At 44.0% G+C, this 20680-nt stretch overlaps 1 protein-coding gene across 2 annotated transcripts in view; it reads left to right on the top strand.

Annotated features, from left to right (window-relative positions):
* Positions 1–20680, top strand: part of podxl (podocalyxin-like) — a 171270-nt gene that overhangs the window by 137882 nt on the left and 12708 nt on the right. The window contains exons 5-7 of one of the 2 annotated variants that reach the window (XM_073066773.1): positions 8443–8587; positions 15250–15311; positions 16208–16285. In XM_073066773.1, the coding sequence (XP_072922874.1) occupies positions 8443–8587; positions 15250–15311; positions 16208–16285 (285 nt within the window). The remainder of the gene's footprint in view (positions 1–8442; positions 8588–15249; positions 15312–16207; positions 16286–20680) is intronic. The other variant, XM_073066774.1, reaches the window with a different exon arrangement.

Here is a 20680-nt window from a genome sequence, read left to right as displayed (position 1 = left end):
AGAGAGATCTGTGGCTGTTGTTCCTTGACAAAGAACTGGGGTGCACAGGCATACATCTTGACTGAAGTGGGCAGCAAGTACAATTAGGGCTACCACCTCCCATTGTCTCTGTGGCCATTCCAGAGCCATTTTGTTTCAGAGGAGGTATTCTTACCCAATGTCAGTGGTGACAGAATTTAATGGGTGTTTCTTTTCAGTGAAAAGCATCAACAGAGAAAAGGCACACACACACACAAATGCTGGAGGAACCTAGCAGGTCAGACGGTATCTATGGAGAGGAATAAACAGTTGATATTTCAGGCTGAGACCCTTCATCAGAACTCATGAAGTGTCTCAACTCGAAATGTTGACTGTTTATTTCTTTCAATAGATGCTGCCTTACCTGCTGCATTCCTCCAGCATTTTGTATGTGTTATTCTGGATTTCCAGTATCTGTAGAATCTTTTGTGCAATGGAGAAAAGACAGATGACAAGCTAGTGTTTAACATGCTTTGTGTTAAAGCTCGTAGACTACAATACTCTTCATTGGAGGATAATGCCTTCCAGAGGGGTGGGTACCATCTTGCTCAACTGTGGCTTGGTGGCAGCACTTTTGCCCCGAGTTAGAAGGTTGTGGGTTGAAGTCCCACTCCAGAGTCTTAAAGATAAGTAACAGTTCAAGGAATACTGCACAGAAGAGATGATATTTCTCTTTCAGACAAGGCTTTAAAAACCATAAGAAATTATGAACAGGAACAGACTGTTAAACTTGTTCCACAATGATCAATTGTTATTTAGACCAAACATCAGAATAGGGAAGAAATGTGATCTAAGTTACTTTGACTCAAATAACCATGCATTTCAACAGAGGGGTGCAGAAGAGCATCTCCAAATGCACAACATGTCAAACCTTGAAGTGACTGATAGCAGAAGACCACACCGTTTCAACTTATGTACCTAATAAAGTATTACAACAGTGGTGTGCAGAAGAATTCAACATATTGAATCTTGAAGTGGATGGTCTACAGAAGCAGAAGACTGTGAACATAAACTCAATGGCTACTTTATTAGGTACAAAAGATATCTAATAACATGGCCACTGAGTGTATATTTAATGATTTGGTTCCAGCTGCTTTCTACTGAAAAAAGTTTCATAAGTTCACCAATCTCTTGAAGAAAGAATTTGTCCTTGCCTCTTCCTAAATGCTTAGGAACATCTTTCCTACATCTAGTCTAGCTAATCTTGTTAGTTTTATGAAACCAAAGCCCTATTGACACTCTCACATTCATGCTAAAGAACCCAAGGTACCATTTTGAAAAAGCATAGGGGAGTTTTGGGGTACCCTGATCAGCATTCATTCTGCGGTCAACACTGTTCATAAATCAGGGGGTTGGGAATGTGGAATCTGAAGATTTTTCGATCTCCAACTTCTTTTAGGAGTCGAGAATGAGTGAAAACTTGTTGCTTCACTAACATTTATTTTATCATCGAAACAGATAAAGCATACGAAAGCAAGAGAAGAAACCTAAGACAAAGACAAGATGGCAACTTTTGCAGAGGCTGACACTTTTATACTGAGCTAAGGCAAATTCATGAGTTAAGGAAAGGGCCAGATAACAGTCACAGCATATGTGTCATGTGCTTACACTTAGCCAACGAAAAATGAAAAGGTGTTAAACCACTGTGTAACTGCTATACTGCTTTGACACCTATAGGTGGAACAAAGCACCACATATTGTGAAAAATACGGGCTTGTTAAATATATATATATATATTATAAACTATAATTTCAATCTTGCTAAAAACTTATTAACTCAACTATTACCTTATTAAAGGCATAAAAAAATCTGATTCCAACAATCCCCCCACCACCTTTTATTCTAAATCACACATTTAGAATCACTGCATCAGAAAATTCAGAGGCAGAAAAACCTTAAAGTCTCTATACTATAGAGTATTCAAAACTACATCAGATGTATAATATCAAAGAATATATCTTCAAAGCATTCATAGCATTACATCATGATTGGATACATCAGGAAAGCTTTTATGAATTTGGATTATTCTGGTGATGATTGCCTTTAAACAAACACAAAAAATGTAGATTATAATACAGTAATGCATATCAAAATGAATATTATGAATTTTAATATAGAGTGACCCCAGCTTCCAAGACTGAAATGAATCCAACTATAGAAATCCCATCTATCAGCAACTTCTTTATGAATGTGGTCAGCCAAATTAGTAATGTCTAAGGCTACAATATGGATAGGGGGTCAGATGTGTCACTTCTCAAATCATGTTGATTTTATTCACATAAATTACTCAGTTTAAGATGATATGTGTGGTGTATGATCATCGTATACTCACAGCCCTCATCAGAATGATGAAGCACAGGTACCGTACCTACTTCACCATCACTGGAATATTTAATGAAAAGGGGACGTACTTGCTCTAGGTCTGTAGGAATGCCTAACGTTGGTTGGTGAATACTTTCGGTATGTGTTATGTATTGACATACCCAACCATTTAAATCATTAACAGCATCTGCATTTTCATGTGATACCTGTAAGTATAAGTTACAAGCCATTTCTAATGGCACACCATAAGTAGGAAAAGTAGCTAAATATATAACGACAAGAAACATCAAAGTGAAGTCCTTAATGTCCAATAATTATATTCATGCTTGAAGTCTTCTCACAGTACTCGTCTTAATCTGGTGTCACTTCAGCTTGCTTGCAGGGGCTGGCATGAATCCACTTGCTTTTGCATTCTGCCCTGACTGCTGAATTGATCTTTAACAGTGACCTTGCCACTGAGCTCCCAGTGGGTCCTTATGAGCTTTCTGGACCAGGACCCACTTGTCAGGAATCAGGAATGTCCTCCTTTCAAATGACCACTCCAAGCAGCAAAAACCGACAAAACAACTTGGGTTAATTTCACACAATAATCAATTAAACTGTCTGCTGTAGCATGTTTATCAGCCTCTCTGAGATTTTTCATCCAGGGCCAGGAATACTTTCCTTGGACTCATCATTGATCTTGCATTTCCGAATAATCTTGTACAGAGTTCAACCTGGTTTCCACTGTTCCAACTGTCAGGTTTTCTTCTATTTTCTTTGTTCCTTCCCTTGCTGCCCTTTCTGTAGCTTTGTCTGCAGATGTGTTTCCACAACTTTCCGTTGTGGTCATTTTGGAGTGACCTTTACATTTGGCAGAGTAGTAACCAACAGGACATTGTTGGGCTCCCAGTTCTTGAGTTAAAACTGCTGTCATGTAGCTATGCTTCTCGTTGACATACAGGATAAATGGTCTTCCCATATCAGTGATTCACAATGCAGGTGCAGCAGTTAACATCAGCTTCATGTTCGAAAAGCTTCCATCTGCTCTTCGTTAAGAGTCGCAGGGTCATCGGAATGCTTGCTGCCTTTCAGCAGACTACTGAGAGGTTGAGCAATTTCAGCATACGAATCAACCCTTGCTCTGTTGGAGTTACACAAACCCAGAAATGATCGAAGCTGCTGGACTGTTTTAGTTGGTTTTGCTGATATAATGGCCTTTGTGTGATCTTCAGTGATTTCTCGTTTGTCTCGGGAAATCTACTGTTGCAGGTAAATTACTTTCTCTTGTTGCAATTATGCCTTGTCCAAACTTGCATTGGGTGTCGCTTGAAGGCTAGATAATTGAACAAATAAAATACACCGCATTCATTTCCAACTAGTAAATTAACATATTGCTGTGAATTCTCTTGACTTACTCCGTTAGTTAGCAGGTGTAGACTGTTGGTTCGTCTGTACTAATCTTATTCAGACTTCAATATCTCACTCCACTTTTTGGGCAGTCTGCACCAGATTACCGTAGGAAATGACAGTCTCACTCCAATTTGCTTTGTTAGCCTCACTGTTTTGACAACATCTAGTTTCAAGCCATCCGCGAAGACCAACTTGAAAGGGTCATATGTGGATTCTTCTGTATTATCCTCAGTTATTGCTTATACTTCTCATTAGCTGATCCAACCTGTCCATTAGCAGTCCTCATATTCAGAAACATCCTCTGAAGCCTTTTGTAAGCAACCAATCACTTTCCTCCCACAAACAAGAGAAAATCTGCAGATGCTGAAAATCCGAGCAACACACACAAAATGCTGGAGGAACTCTGCAGGCCAGGCAGCATGTACGGAAAAGATTACAGTGGACATGTTGGGCCGAGACCCTTTGGCAGGACTGGAGAAAAAAAGCTGAGGAGTAGATTTAAAAGGTGGGAGGAGAGAGGAGAGAAACACCAGGTGATAGGTGAACCCCGAAGGGGGAGGGATGAGGTAAAGAGCTGGGAAGTTGGTGAAAGAGACAGATGGCCATGGAAGAAAGGAAAGGGGGAGGAGCACCAGAGGGAGGTGATGACAATAGACAATAGGTGCAGAAGTAGACCATTCGGCCCTTTGAGCCTGCACCGCCATTCTGAGATCATGGCTGATCATCTACCATCAATACCCGGTTCCTGCCTTGACCCCATTTCCCTTGATTCCCCTATCCATAAGATACCTATCTAGCTCCTTCTTGAAAGCATCCAGAGAATTGGCCTCCACTGCCTTCCGAGGCAGTGCATTCCAGACCCCCACAACTCTCTGGGAGAAGAAGTTTTTTCTTAACTCTGTCCTAAATGACCTACCCCTTATTCTCAAACCATGCCCTCTGGTACTGGACTCTCCCAGCATCTGGAACATATTTCCTGCCTCTATCTTGTCCAATCTCTTAATAATCTTATATGTTTTAATCAGATCCCCTCTCAATCTCCTTAATTCCAGCATGTACAAGCCCAGTCTCTCTAACCTCTCTGCGTAAGACAGTCCAGACATCCCAGGAATTAACCTTGTGAATCTACGCTGCACTTCCTCTACAGCCAGGATGTCCTTCCTTAACCCTGGAGACCAAAACTGTACACAATACTCCAGGTGTGGTATCACCAGGGCCCTGTACAAATGCAAGAGGATTTCCTTGCTCTTGTACTCAATTCCCTTTGTAATAAAGGCCAACGTTCCATTAGCCTTCTTCACTGCCTGCTGCACTTGCTCATTCACCTTCAGTGACTGATGAACAAGGACTCCTAGATCTCTTTGTATTTCTCCCTTACCTAACTTTACACCGTTCAGATAATAATCTGCCTTCCTGTTCTTACTCCCAAAGTGGATAACCTCACACTTATTCACATTAAACGTCATCTGCCAAGTATCTGCCCACTCACCCAGCCTATCCAAGTCACCCTGAATTCTCCTAACATCCTCATCACATGTCACACTGCCACCCAGCCTAGTATCTGTTTTTCTCAGTGCCTTCATCTAAATCATTGACGTAAATTGTAAACAGCTGTGGTCCCAATACGGAGCCCTGTGGCGCCCCACTAGTCACCACCTGCCATTCCGAGAAACACCCATTCACCGCTACCCTTTGCTTTCTATCTGCCAGCCAGTTTTCTATCCATGTCAATATCTTCCCCCCAATGCCATGAGCTCTGATTTTACCTACCAATCTCCTATGTGGGACCTTATCAAATGCCTTCTGAAAATCGAGGTACACTACATCCACTGGATCTCCCCCGTCTAACTTCCTGGTGACATCCTCGAAAAACTCCAATAGATTAGTCAAGCATGATTTACCCTTGGTAAATCCATGCTGGCTCACCCCAATCCTATCACTGCTATCTAGATATGCCACTATATCATCTTTAATAATGGACTCTAGCATCTTTCCCACCACCGATGTCAGGCTGACAGTTCGATAGTTCTCTGTTTTCTCCCTCCCTCCTTTCTTAAAAAGTGGGATAACATTAGCCATTCTCCAATCCTCAGGAACTGATCCTGAATCTAAGGAACATTTGAAAATGATTACCAATGCATCTGCAATTTCCAGGGCCACCTCCTTTAGTACCCTAGGGTGCAGACCATCTAGACCTGGGGATTTGTCAGCCTTCAGTCCCATCAGTCTTCTCATCACCGTTTCCTTCCTAATGTCAATCTGTTTCATTTCCTCTGTTACCCTATGTCCTTGGCCCATCCATACATCTGGGAGATTGCTTGTGTCTTCCTTAGTGAAGACAGATCTAAAGTACTTATTAAATTCTTCTGCCATTTCTCTGTTTCCCATAACAATTTCACCCAATTCATTCTTCAAGGGCCCAACATTGTTCTTAACTATCTTCTTTCTCTTCACATACCTAAAAAAGCTTTTGCTATCCTCCTTTATATTCCTGGCTAGCTTGCGTTCATACCTCATTTTTTCTCCCCGTATTGCCTTTTTAGTAAGTTCTGTTGTTCCTTAAAAATTTCCCAATCATCTGTCCTCCCACTCACCTTAGCTCTGTCATACTTTTTTTTAATGCTATGCAATCTCTGACTTCCTTTGTCAACCACTGTGGCCCCTTTCCCCCCTTTGAATCCTTCCTTCTCCTGGGGATAAACTGATTTTGCACCTTATGCATTATTCCCAAGAATACCTGCCATTGCTGTTCCACTGTCTTTTCTGCTAGGATATCCATCCAGTTAACTTTGGCCAGCTCCTCCCTCATGGCTCCATAGTCTCCTTTGTTCAACTGCAACACTGACACCTCCGAGCTGCCCTTATCCTTCTCAAATTACAGATAAAAACTTATCATATTATGATCACTACCTCCTAATGGCTCCTTTACTTCAAGATCGCTTATCAAATCCTGTTCATTACATAACACTAAATCCAGAATAGCCTTGTCCCTGGTCGGCTCTCGTACAAGCTGTTCCAAGAATGCATCCCTTAGGCACTCTACAAACTCCCTATCCTGGGGTTGCGGATGGGTGGGCAAGGAGGTAAAAGGGGATGGGAAATGGTGAAGGAGAGGGAGATGGTGGGGCATTACCTGAAATTCGAGAAATCGATGTTCATGGCATCAGGTTGGAGGCTACCCAGACAGAATATAAGGTGCTGTTCTTCCACTTTCCTCCCATCAGACTGTGTTGGAGATTGTCATTCCAACCATTTATGAATTACATCCCAATCATATGGTAAATTCAGTTTATCTTTTCTTACACCGTCGTTAAGTCAACATATCAACTGTCTTATTTGCTGAGAAGACAGGTAATATTTAACTGCCATCATATGGATGCAATTTGTATATGTTCTTAATTCACTGACGTTCAGACCAAGCCTCTAAGTTTCTTTTTTAGGGATATGGAATTTCTTTGGACCATTTGTCAGTTTTTCCTAGTTCTGGAGGTTGATGGTAGACATCCTGTTTTCTTACATAATTTCCATTGTCTTTCTTGTGTGCTTTTTACTCTCTTAGTTTTTATTGGAGCAAGTAGTGACATGGCTGCCAGACCCGTTACACATCACTGTCATCATCACTGAAGCCACCAGAGGTCTCCATTGAGTCAGTGGTGTATTCCTTATGGAGTTCCCAAGTTGTCACTGCTTCTGGGGTCTATTCAATGTTGGCTGCATGCTAGTCACATCACTGTTAACATCACCCACTGGATTGACAGAACCACCCACCAAAGGTTGTTTCAGACTGCCTTGAACAGTTACACTAAGCAGTTACATGCTGTTTTCTCACTCACTCAGTTAACAGGCAGATTTGTTTGGCAGGCGCTTTACTGTCCCTATCATACTTTTCCTTCAGCATGTTACACATTTCTCCCTCCTTACTCTGGCTTCTTCCCCCTTCCTTTCCAGTCCCGATGAAGGGTTTTGGCCAGAAATGCTGAGAGCTTTTTCCTCTCCCAAGATACTGCCTGACCTGCTGAGATCCTCCAGCATTTTGTGCATGTTCCACTACACTTCTTGCTCCGAGCCTTCTGAGGATGTGGAGCTTGCTGTCAGGAGGTGAATGGCCTGGTGAGGATATTGGTTTATTATGGTCATGTGAAACAGTGAAAAGTTTTACTTTCTGTGCCATCCCTATGGATCATTTCACTTTGAGGTAACACAAGGGCAAAGCAACAGGGATTGAAAAACCCAGTGTTACAGATGCAGAGAACGTGCAGTGCATGCAGCCAATAAGGTGGAAGGGCATTACGAGGTAGATTGTGAAAATAGATTGTCAAGAGTTCATGTCATCATGCAGAATCCATTCAGTAGTCTTATAAAAACAGGATGGGGGTCCTTGTTCGGGACATACATGCAGGAGTAAGGAAAGGAAAGGTCACATGTGGTGTAGTGAGTGAAGACTCAGGTAACATTTAAATGGCAGCATACACCACTTGGTCTGAATGGACAGTTTATCTGTAATTCCACACAAGGAAATCACACAAGGTTCTTGTCTTCCACTTGTGCAATGAGTGACGTTTGTTGACGATGGCTGGGAGCTGGCAGCCAATTGTCCTGAAGCGCACAAGGAGCATTAACAACATGGCTGCATGGCCACTGAGCTTAGAAAGAATCTTTACATTTATTTAAAATCTAATATCTTATCCTTCTCTTGTTCAATAATTCCAGGAAACATTTGTGAAAAAACATGGAAAGTATCTGTCTGAGAATGCCTGCTCTAAGTTGGATATTGAGTATCAGAAAAATTTCGATAAATGTGAGATCTGGCTGAACTCCGTGGAAGATCAGCTGTTTGTCGAAGTCTATTACAGAGGTAAGAGCCAGTGGTTCAGAAGACACAGAATAGTTGATGCCACATTAAACTAATCACATGGTCCATATCTCTCCATTCGATGCAAATTCATATATCTATCTAAAAGTCTCTCAACTGCTACTATTCTGTTTGTTCCACTATCACCCCTACCGTGCATTACAGACACCTACCATTTCCTAGGTTAAAAAAATCCCTTTTAAACTTTCACCCTCTCTCCTTAAAACTTTGCCCTCATGTATTCTCCATTTCTGCCCTGGATAAAAGTTTCTGTCTGTCTACGCTATCAAGTTAAGTCAAGTCACTTTTTATTGTCATTTCAACCATAACTGCTGGTACAGTACACTGTAAAAACGAGACAATGTTTTTCAGGGCCATGGTGCTACATGAAACAATACAGAAACTAGACTGAAACTACGTAAAAACAACACAAAAACTACACTAGACTACAGACCTACGCAGGACTGCACAAAACAGTGCAAGCGGTACAATAAATAACAATAAAGACAATAGGCACAGTAGAGGGCAGTAGGTTGGTGTCAGTCTAGGCTCTGGGTATTGAGGAGTCTGATGGCTTGAGGGAAGAAACTGTTACACAGTCTGGTCGTGAGAGCCTGAATGCTTTGGTGCCTTTTCCCAGGTGGCAGGAGGGAGAAGAGTTTGTATGAGGGGTGCGTGGGGTCCTTCATAATGCTGTTTGCTTTGCGAATGCAACGTGTGGTGTAAGTCTGTGATGGCGGGAAGAGAGACCCCGATGATCTTCTCAGCTGACCTCACTATCTGCTGCAGGGTCTTGCGATCTGAGATGGTGCAATTTCCGAACCAGGCAGTGATGCAGCTGCTCAGGATGCTCTCAATACAACCCCTGTAGAATGTGATGAGGATGGAGGGTGGGAGATGGACTTTTCTCAGCCTTCACAGAAAGTAGAGAGACTGCTGGGCTTTCTTTGCTATGAAGCTGGCGTTGAGGGACCAGGTGAGATTCTCCGCCAAGTGAACACCAAGAAATCTGGTGCTCTTAACGATTTCTACGGAGGAGCCATCGATGTTCAGCAGAGAGTTGTCGCCCCATGCCCTCCTGAAGTCAACAACCATCTCTTTTTGTTTTGTTCACATTAAGAGACAGGTTGTTGGCTCTGCACCAGTCCGTTAACCGCTGCACCTCCTCTCTGTAAGCTGACTCGTTGTTCTTGCTGATGAGACCCACCACGGTCGTGTCATCGGCGAACTTGATGATATGGTTCGAGCTGTGTGTTGCAGCACAGTCGTGGGTCAGCAGAGAGAACAGCAGTGGACTGAGCACACAGCCCTGGGGAACCCCGTGCTCAGTGTGATGGTGTTGGAGATGCTGCTCCCGATCCAGACTGACTGAGGTCTCCCAGTCAGGAAGTCTAGGATCCAGTTGCAGACGGAGGTGTTCAGGCCCAGTGGGCTCAGCTTTCCAATCAGTTTCTGAGGGATGATTGCGTTGAATGCTGAACTGAAGTCTATGAACAGCATCCGAATGTTCATGCCGTTTTTGTCCAGGTGGGTTAGGGCCTGGTGGAGGGTGATGGCAATGGCATCATCTGTTGAGCGGTTGGGACGGTACGCAAACTGCAGGGGGTCCAGTGAGGGGGGCAGCAGGTTCTTGATGTGCCTCATGACGAGCCTCTGGAAACACTCCATGATGATGGATGTGTGTACAATGGGACGGTACTCATTTAGACAGGACACTGAAGACTTCTTCAGCACGGGGACGATGGTGGCGGCCTTGAAGCATGTTGGAATGGTGGCGCTGCTCAGGGAGATGTTGAAGATGTCAGTGAGAACATCTGCTAGCTGGTCTGCACATCCTCTGAGCACTCTACCAGGGATGTTGTCTGGTCCAGCAGCCTTCCGTGGGTTGACCCTGCACAAGGTTCTCCTCACATCGGCCACAGTGAGAAACAGCACCTGGTCATTTGGAGGAGGGGTGGACTTCCTCGCCGCCACATCATTTTTTGCCTCAAAACGAGCGTAGAAGCTGTTCAGCACATCTGGGAGGGAGGCATCACCAGCATAGGCAGGTGATGTTGTCCTGTAGTTGATGATGTCCTGAATGCCCTTCCACATGCACCGCGTGTCGCCGCTGTCCTGGAAGTGGCTGTGGATCCGCTGGGCATGTGCACGCTTTGCCTCTCTGATGGCCCAGGACAGTTTGGCCCTTGCTGTTGTTAGGGCTGCCTTGTCGCCTGCTCTGAAGGTGGAGTCACGGGTCCTCAACAGCGCACGCACCTCTGCGGTCATCCATGGCTTCTGGTTAGAGCGTGTAGTGATGGTCTTGGACACAGTGACATCATCAATGCACTTGCTGATGTAGCTGGTCACTGATGTGCATCTTTCATCATTTCAACATTCTTTCATCATTTTGCATTCTCCTATTGGGTTGCCTCTTAGCTTCTGGTATTCCAGAGAAAACAGCGGAAGTCTGTCCAACTTCCCCTCTAATCCTGAGAAACTTTTTCTGCACACCCTCCAAAATTTCCATAACTTCCTGTAATGAGCAACCAAAACTGCACGCAGTACTTCAAGTGTGGCCTAACAACTACAAAACAATTTCCTGGCTCTTTTAAGACCATAAGAACATAGGAAAACATAGGCAGGAGAAGCTAAAGTCAGATGCATCCATTTGAAATAACCCAGAAAATGTGTAGCTTGGGTGGTTGTTAGTTGAGTTGTTGAGTTGTTCTCTGGTTTTGACAATCCATTTACGAACATGTCATTTCCATATGAGGAGACATCATCAGTGCACTCTTCACTTGTGGCATGTCCTCCGAATGCCTGGCTTCTAGATACTTATCGATCAGTTGATTTGTCATCATTACGGAAACTCAGTTGTGACGTAGTGAGGGGGACTTGTCACTGATTGGTTGTGTGGCAAGCTCTGTGCGTTGTCTAGAATTTTGCCCACATTAGTTTATGAAAGGTTAATCTGTTTGATCGTTTTTTGTGGGTGCATTTTCAAACTCATAGGCATCTTCATATAGAGTTCCATGAGTAGTCATTCCGTCTGAGTACTTTGAAGAGACATCACTCCTCTTTATTCTCTGCTCTCCAGAGCAAAGTTTTAGAAAACATAGAAAACCTACAGCAGAATACAGGCCCTTTGGCCCACAGAGTTGTGCCAAACATGTCCCTACCTTAGAAATTACTAGGCTTACCTATAGCCCTCTATTTTTCTAAGCTCCATGTACCTATCCAAAAGTCTCTTAAAAGACCCTATCGTATCCGCCTCCACCACCATTGCCGGCAGCCCATTCCATGCACTCACCACTCTCTGAGTAAAAAATTTACCCCCAACATCTCCTCTGTACCTACTCCCCAGCATCTTAAACGTGTGTCCTCTTGTGGCAACCATTTCAGCCCTGGGAAAAAGCCTCTGACTATCCACACGGTCAATGCCTCTCATCATCTTATACAACTCTATCAGGACACCTCTCATCCTCCGTCACTCCAAAGAGAAAAGGCCGAGTTCACTCAACCTATTCTCATAAGGCATGCTCCCCAATCCAGGCAACATCCTTGTAAATCTCCCCTGCACCCTTTCTATGGCTTCCACATATTGGAAAAAGAATGTAGTGAGGCGACCAGAACTGAGCACAGTACTCCAAGTGGGGTCTGAGCAGGGTCCTATATAGCTGCAACATTACCTCTCGGCTCCTAAATTTAATTCCACGATTGATAAAGGCCAATACACCGTATGCCTTCTTAACCACAGAGTCAACCTGCGCAGCTGCTTTGAGCGTCCTATGGACTCGGACCCCAAGATCCCTCTGATCCTCCACACTGCCAAGAGCCTTACCATTAATACTATATTTTGCCATCATATTTGACCTACCAAAATGAACCACTTCACACTTATCTGGGTTGAACTCCATCTGCTACTTCTCAGCCCAGTTTTGCATCCTATCAATGTTCCGATGAAACCTCTGACAGCCCTCCACACTATCCACAACACCTCCAACCTTTGATCCAACAGCAAACTTACTAACCCATCCCTACACTACCTCATCCAGATCATTTATAAAAATCACAAAGAATAGGGGTCCCAGAACAGATCCCTGAGCCACTCCACTGGTGACCCATCTCCATGCAGAATATGACCCATCTACAACCACTCTTTGCCTTCTGTGGGCAAGCCAGTTCTGGATCCACAAAGCAATGTCCCTTTGCATCCAGTGCCTCCTTACTTTCTCAATAAGCCTTGCTTGGGGTACCTTATCAAATGTCTTGCTGAAATCCATATACACTACATCTACTGCTCTTCCTTCATCAATGTGTTCAGTCACATCCTCAAAAAATTCAATCAGGCTCGTAAGGCATGACCTAATCCTAATTCTAATCATATTTATTCTATTCCTAATCATATTATACTTCTCAGAGTGTTCATAAATCCTGCCTCTCAGGATCTTCTCCATCAACTTACCAACCATTGAATTAAGACTCACTGGTCTATAATTTCCTGGGCTATCTCTACTCCCTTTCTTGAATAAAAGAACAACATCCGCAACCCTCCAATCCTCCGGAACCTCTCTCATCCCCATTGACGATGCAAAGATCATTGCCCGAGACTCAGCAATCTCCTCCTTTGCCTCCCACAGTAGCCTGGGGTACATTTTGTCCTGTCCCGGCAACTTATCCAACTTAATGCTTTCCAAAAGCTCCAGCACATCCTCTTTCTTAATATCTACATGCTCAAGTTTTTCAGTCTGCTGAAAGTCATCACCACAATCACCAAGATCCTTTTCCATAGTGAATACTGAAGTAAAGTATTCATTAAGTGTCTCTGCTATTTCCCCCGGTTCCATACACACTTTCCCACTGCCACACTTGGTAGGTCCTATTCTTTCATGTCTTATCCTCTTGCTCTTCACGTACTTGTAGAATGCCTTGCGGTTTTCCTTAATCCTGCCCACCAAGGCCTTCTCATGGCCCTTTCTGGCTCTCCTAATTTCCTTCTGAAGTTTCTTCCTATTAGCCTTATAATCTTATAGATCTCTAACATTACCTAGCTCTCTGAACCTTTTGTAAGCTTTTCTTCTTGACTAGATTTATTACAGCCTTTGTACACCACGGTTCCTGTAGCCTACCATAATTTCCCTGTCTCATTGGAACGTACCTATGCAGAACTCCACACAAATATCCCCTGAACATTTGCCACATTTCTTTTGATACAGCTTTCTTGTGTGCTTTTGGATGCTTACTGTGATAGCTCAGGATCTGAGCTGTACGTGTTCCCTTATGGTAAACGGATGTTTCCAAAGTGCTGTCAGTGTTTCTACTGATAAGCACATCCAAAAATGCCAGTTTCCCCTCAGTTTCTGTTTCTATCATGAACATAATATCGTTGAACTCATCATTGATTAGTTTATAAGTTCTTTCAATTTTACTGTGTTTTACTATGACAAAGGTATCATTGACATAATGGACCCAAATTTTAGGGTTTATAATTGGCAACATTGTATTTTCTAACTTTTGCATGACAGCTTCCACTATGCAATGGTCTAAGTTTCCTAACCTCCACTGGCACTCTACTTACCCTGCAGGCTGAGGGCATTCTATTGCACTCCTGCCCTGTCTTGAGGGTGATGGAAAGGTCTAAGTGAGTCACTTACAGGATTTACATGCAACTCACAAAAATCTAGAGGAACTCAGTGGGTCAGGCAGCATTGATGGAAGAAAGTGGACGGTCAATGTTTTGAGTAGAGATTCTAAAAGATGGAAGAGAGGCTGTAGGTATGAAAAGTTTAGGGAAAGGGGTAAGCAGGAGCCGCAGTTTTGTGTATGTGCATGCGCAGGAGGGAGGAACGGGGCTTGTTTTATTGTGTTCTGTGTCGTTCTGCCCAGCTTGTGGGCATGCTATTTTGGCACCGGAATGTGTAGCAAAACTTGCAGGCTGTGCTCAGCATATCCTTGGATATCCATGTCTACCTAATCTTGTAGAGTTTTTGAGGAGGTTGCCAGGAAAATTGATGAAGGCAAGACAGTGGATGTTTTCTACATGTACTTAAGTAGGCATTTGACAAGGTCCTGCATGTGAGATTGATCAAGAAAGGGCAGACTCTTGGCATTCAAGATGAGGGAGTAAACTGGATGCCAGAGAATGCCTCTCTGACTGGAGGCCTGTGCCTAGTGGTGAGCCACAGGGGTCGGTGCAGGGTCCATTGGTTTGTCACCTACGTCGATGATCTGGATGATAATGTGGTAAACTGTTTTGCGGATGTCACCAAGACAGGGGAACTGAGGAAGTTGAGCAACATCAATGGAGGGGAATAAACAGTCACCATTTTGGTCTGAGATCCTGCATTGGAAATGGAAAGGAAGGGGGCAGAAGCCAGATTAAAGTGGGGTGGGGGGAAAGGGGGAAGGAGGAGGTGATTTTGTGCCTACTGTATTTACAAGCCTGGTCAGTGGGATCCCTCGGGAACCTGAATAACAGGAAAGCCCCAGCGTTCTGTAGTTTGCCAGCCCCTGACTATACAGCATCAGAAACAAGTAGCCCAGTGATACAAAGAAACACTAGGCAAGTTAATAGGGAGTAAGGGGAAGACAAATCTACAGGTTACATGGTGCACACATGTTGTCAAGGTCGCTCTGGTCTTTTCCAGCACCAGTCATCCCTAACTTTTGTTTTGTTTTCACAGTTAACGATAGCATTAACGAAATACTGACTGACCTGAAGAAAAGAATAGATTACAAGGAAGAGGTAATTTAATTGATTTTATTATTTTTTTTACATCCTTTACACACGAGGAGTAAAATTCTTTATGTTACATCTCCATCTGAATGTGCAATGTGCAAATTAGTCATTTGTAATAAATAGCATGCAAATAGAATAGCATTTGGAATAAACAGTAAGGTATATAACAGGACAGTCATTATAATATAGAAAGACAATTGTTCCAGCGTGAATTAATCAGTTTGATGGTTTGGTTGAAGAAGCTGTCCCAGAGCCTGTTGGTCCTGGCTTTTGTGCTGTGGTACCGTTTCCTGGATGGTAGCAGCTGGAACAGTTTGTGGTTGGGGTGACTCAGGTCTCCAGTGATCCTTCGGGCACTTTTTACACACCTGGCTTTGTAAATGCCCTGAACAGTAGGAAGTGCACCGCTGGGCTGCCCGCAGCACTCTCTGCGGTTTCCAACATCCCCGCAGTTCCTCATTGTACAGTGACAATCCATGCTGCACCAGCAATTTAATTCGTCACTGAGAAACAGGCTCTTTGACTCATCAAACACCCATTTACACTAATCCTACATATATCCCATTTTTATTACCCCCACATTCTCATCAGCTCGCTCCAAATTCGACCATTCACCTACACGGTAGGGGGTGCCATACCTTGGATGTGGGATGAAACTGAAGCTTTGGGAGGGAGCCTTATGACACACAAGCTGCACACAGACATTGCCAGGTGTCAGGATTGCACAGGACAGAGATTAAAAGATTGGTTTTATTTGTCACATGTACATTGAAGCATACTTGAAGTGTCTTGCTTGCATCAACAACCAGCACAGTCTGAGGATTATACTGGGGGCAGCCCGCAAGAATTGCCACATGCAGTGCGTCCACAACTTACTAACCCTAACCCGTATGTCTTTGAAGTATGCAGGAGGAATCCAGAGCACCCAGAGGAAACTCACACAGTCTCGGGGAGAAAATACAGGCTCCTTACAGACAGAGGTGGGAATTGAACTCTGATCACTGATACTGTATCATTACACTAACTATAATGTTACTGTGCCGCCCTGCTCCTCTGTCATTAGATACATTGTCCTCTTGAGCATAAAAATTGAGGGTGATGCTCTAGCATGGAACTGAGATTGTGCTGCATTGTCAGAAATAATGCAATGAGCCTGGGATGCAGCCACAAGTAGAAGTAAAAGATCCCATAGGGCTCTGGTGGAACAAAGCAGGTACACTTGCTGGATGAGTAACTGCGCTCAGACCATCCAAGCAGCAGCTTGCCATTGGTGCGTTAGTGGTCAATGGGAAGGTGGTGGAACTGCACACACATCTGCCCAGGTACAGCCAGTCTCCATCTGATCTACAGCCACACAACAGGGAAACAGGCTCTTCAGACCAACTGCTCCATGCTGACCAAAATCATCAACTAAGATCATCCCATGGGTCTGCTCTTGGCCCGTATCCTTCTAAAACTTTCCTACTCATGTATCTGTCTATGTGCCTATTGTTAATATAGCTGCCACTGGTAGTGAGAGGGAAATATTTTGGTTAGTGTGAGGTGTTGGAAGTCCATGTTTGATCACTGATATTAAGATTAGAAACACAGAAAACCTACAGCACACTCAAATAAGATGGCAGAATATAGTATTAATGGTAAGACTCTTGACAGTGTGAAGGATCAGAGGGAGCTTGGGGTCCGAGTCCACAGGACGCTCAAAGCTGCTGCGCAGGTTGACTCTGTGGTTAAGATGTACGGTGTACTGGCATTCATCAATCATGGAATTGAATTTAGGAGCCGAGGGGTAATGTTGCAGCTATATAGGACCCAGGTCAGACCCCACTTGGAGTACTGTGCTCAGTTCTGGTCGCCTCACTACAGGAAGGATGTGGAAACCATAGAAAGGGTGCAGAGGAGATTTACAAGGATGTTGCCCGGATTGGGGAGCATGCCTTATGAGAATAGGTTGAGTGAACTCGGCCTTTTCTCCTTGGAGCGACAGAGGATGAGAGGTGACCTGATAGAGGTATATAAGATGATTAGAGGCATTGATCGTGTGGATAGTCAGAGGCTTTTTCCCAGGGCTGAAATGGTTGTCACAAAAGGACACAGGTTTAAGGTGCTGGGGAGTAGGTACAGAGGAAATGTCAGGGGTAAGTTTTTTACTCAGAGAGTGGTGAGTGTGCAGAATGGGCTGCCAGCAACGGTGGTGGAGGTGGATATGATAGGGTCTTTTAAGAGGCTTTTAGATAGGTACATGGAGGGCTATAGGTAAGCCTAGTAATTTCAGAGGTAGGGACATGTTTGGCACAACTTTGTGGGCTGAAGGGCCTGTATTGTGCTGTAAGTTTTCTATGTTTCTATGTGACACTATCTCTGTTCAATAGTGCCAAGCCCCCACCTCTTTTGCCTCCCTTCCTGTCCTTTCTGAAACATCTAAAACCCAGCACTTGAAGTAACCATTCCGGTCGCTGAGCCATCCAAGTCTCTGTAATGGCCACCACATCATATCTCCAAGTACTGATCCACTCTCTAAGCTCATCCGCTTTGTTCACAATACTTTTTGCATTAAAATAGACACATCTCAAGCCTCGGGTCTGAGCACGTCCCTTCTCTATCACCTGCCCATCCTCCCTCTCGCACTGTCTACAAGCTTTCTTTATTTGTGAGCCAATCTCCTCTTCCCCAGTCTCTTCAGTCCGATTCCCACCCCCCAACAATTCTAGTTTAAACTCTCCCCAGTAGCCTTAGCAAACCTCCCTGCCAGGATATTGGCCCCCTGGGATTCAGGTGCAACCCATCCTTTTTGTGCAGGTCACACCTGCCCCAAAAGAGGTCCCAATAATGCAAAGGTCTGAATCCCTGCCCCAATCCTTCAGCCACACATTTATCCTCCCCCTCATCCTATTCCTATTCTCTCCGTCGCATGGCACAGGCAGCAATCCCGAGATTACTACCTTTGAGGTCCTGCTTCTCAACTTCCTTCCTAACTTCCTGTAGTGTTTTCAGGACCTCTTCCCTTTTTCTACCTATGTCATTGGTACCAATATGTACCACAACCTCTGGCTGTTCTCCGTCCCACTGCAGGATATCTTGGACGTGATCCGAAACATCCCAGACCCTGGCACCTGGGAGGCAAACTACCATCCGAGTTTCTTTCCTGTGTCCTCAGAATCGCCTGTCTGACCCCCTAAGTATAGAGTCCCCTAGCACTACTGCCTTCCTTTTCCTTTCCCTACCCTTCTGAGCCACAGGGCCAGACCCTGTATTTCTATGTTTGTATGAATAGGTTGAGTGAACTCTGCCTTTTTTCCTTGGAACGGGAGAGGATGAGAGGTGACCTGATAGAGGTGTACAAGATGATGACAGGCATTGATCGTGTGGATTGTCAGAGGCTTGTTCCCAGGGCTGAAATGGCTAGCACGAGAGAACACAGTTTTAAGGTGCTTGGATGTAGGTACAGAGGAGATAACAGGGTTAAGTTTTTTTTACGCAGAGAGTGGTGAGTGTGTGGAATGGGCTACCGGCGGCAGTGGTGGAGGAGGAAACAATAGGGTCTTTTAAGAGACTCCTGGACAGGTACATGGAGCTCAGAAAAATAGAGGGCTATGGGTAACCCTAGGTAATTTTTAAGGTAAGGACATGTTTGGCACAGCTGTGTGGGCCGAAGGGCCTGTATTGTGCTGTAGGTTTTCTATGTTTCTAATCTTAATATCAGTGATCAAACATGGACTTACAACACCTCACACTAATCAGAAATATTTCCCTCTCACTGCCAGCGGTAGCTACGTTAACAACAGGCACAGACAGGTACATGAGTAGGAAAGTTTTAGAGGGATACGGGCCAAGAGCAGACCCATGGGATGATCTTAGTTGATAATTTTGGTCAGCAATCACGGCTGCAGAAAAGGTGGACACCATGGAGGAATTGTCTAAAGAGTCTCTGTGGGTGGAGGTTAGGAACAGGAGGGGGTCAATAACTTTACTGGGTGTTTTTCATAGGCCGCCCAATAGTAACAGGGATATCGAGGAGCAGATAGCGAAACAGATCCTGGAAAGGTGTAATAATAACAGAGTTGTCGTGATGGGAGATTTTAATTTCCCAAATATCGATTGGCATCTCTGTAGAGCGAGGGGTTTAGATGGGGTGGAGTATGTTAGGTGTGTTCAGGAAGGTTTCTTGACACAATATGTAGATAAGCCTACAAGAGGAGAGGCTGTACTTGATCTGGTATTGGGAAATGAACCTGGTCAGGTGTCAGATCTCTCAGTGGGAGAGCATTTTGGAGATAGTGATCATAATTCTATCTCCTTTACAATAGCATTGGAGAGAGATAGGAACAGACAAGTTAGAAAACTGTTTAACTGGAGTAAGGGGAATTATGAGGCTATCAGGCAGAAAATTGGAAGCTTAAATTGGAAAACAGATGTTCTCAAGGAAAAGTACAGAAAAAATGTGCCAAATGATTAGGGGATGTTTGTGTGGAGTTCTGCATAGATACGTTCCGATGAGACAGAGAAGTTATGGTAGGGTGCAGGAACTGTGGTGTACAAAGGCTGCTATAAATCTAGTCAAGAAGAAAAGCTTACAAAAGGTTCAGAGAGCTAGGTAATGTTAGAGATCTAGAAGATTATAAGGCTAATAGGAAGGAGCTTAAGAAGGAAATTAGGAGAGCCAGAAGCGGCCATGAGAAGGCCTTGGCGGGCAGGATTAAGGAAAACTACAAGGCATTCTACAAGTATGTGAAGAGCAAAAGGATAAGACGTTAAAGAATAGAACCTATCAAGTGTGACAGTGGGAAAGTGTGTATGGAACCGGAAGAAATAGCAGAGGTACTTAATGAATACTTTACTGCAGTATTCACTATGGAAAAGGATCTTGGTGGTTGTAGTGATGACTTGCAGAACACTGAAAAGCTTGAGCATGTAGATATTAAGAAAGAGGATGTGCTGGAGCTTTTGGAAAGCATCAAGTTGGATAAGTCACTGGGAGCGGATGAGATGTACCCCAGGCTACTGTGGGAGACGAGGGAGGAGATTGCTGAGCCTCTGGCAATGATCTTTGCATCGTCAATAGGGATGGGAGAGGTTCCAGAGGTTTAGAGGGTTGCAGATGTTGTTCCTTTATTCAAGAAAGGGAGTAGAGATAGCCTAGGAAATTATAAACCAGTGAGTCTTACCTCAGTGGTTGGTAAGTTAATGGAGAAGATCCTGAGAGACAGGATTTATAAACATTTGGAGAGGTATAATATGATTAAGAGTAGTCAGCATGGCTTTGTCAAGGGCAGGTCATGCCTTACAAGCCTGATTGAATTTTTTGAGGATGTGACTAAACACATCGACGAATGAAGAGCAGTAGATGTAGTGTATATGGATTTCAGCAAAGCATTTGA

Source organism: Hemitrygon akajei, chromosome 14 (assembly GCF_048418815.1).
Source record: "Hemitrygon akajei chromosome 14, sHemAka1.3, whole genome shotgun sequence".
NCBI lineage: Eukaryota > Metazoa > Chordata > Chondrichthyes > Myliobatiformes > Dasyatidae > Hemitrygon > Hemitrygon akajei.
This window is presented reverse-complemented; position numbering and strand designations above follow the sequence as displayed.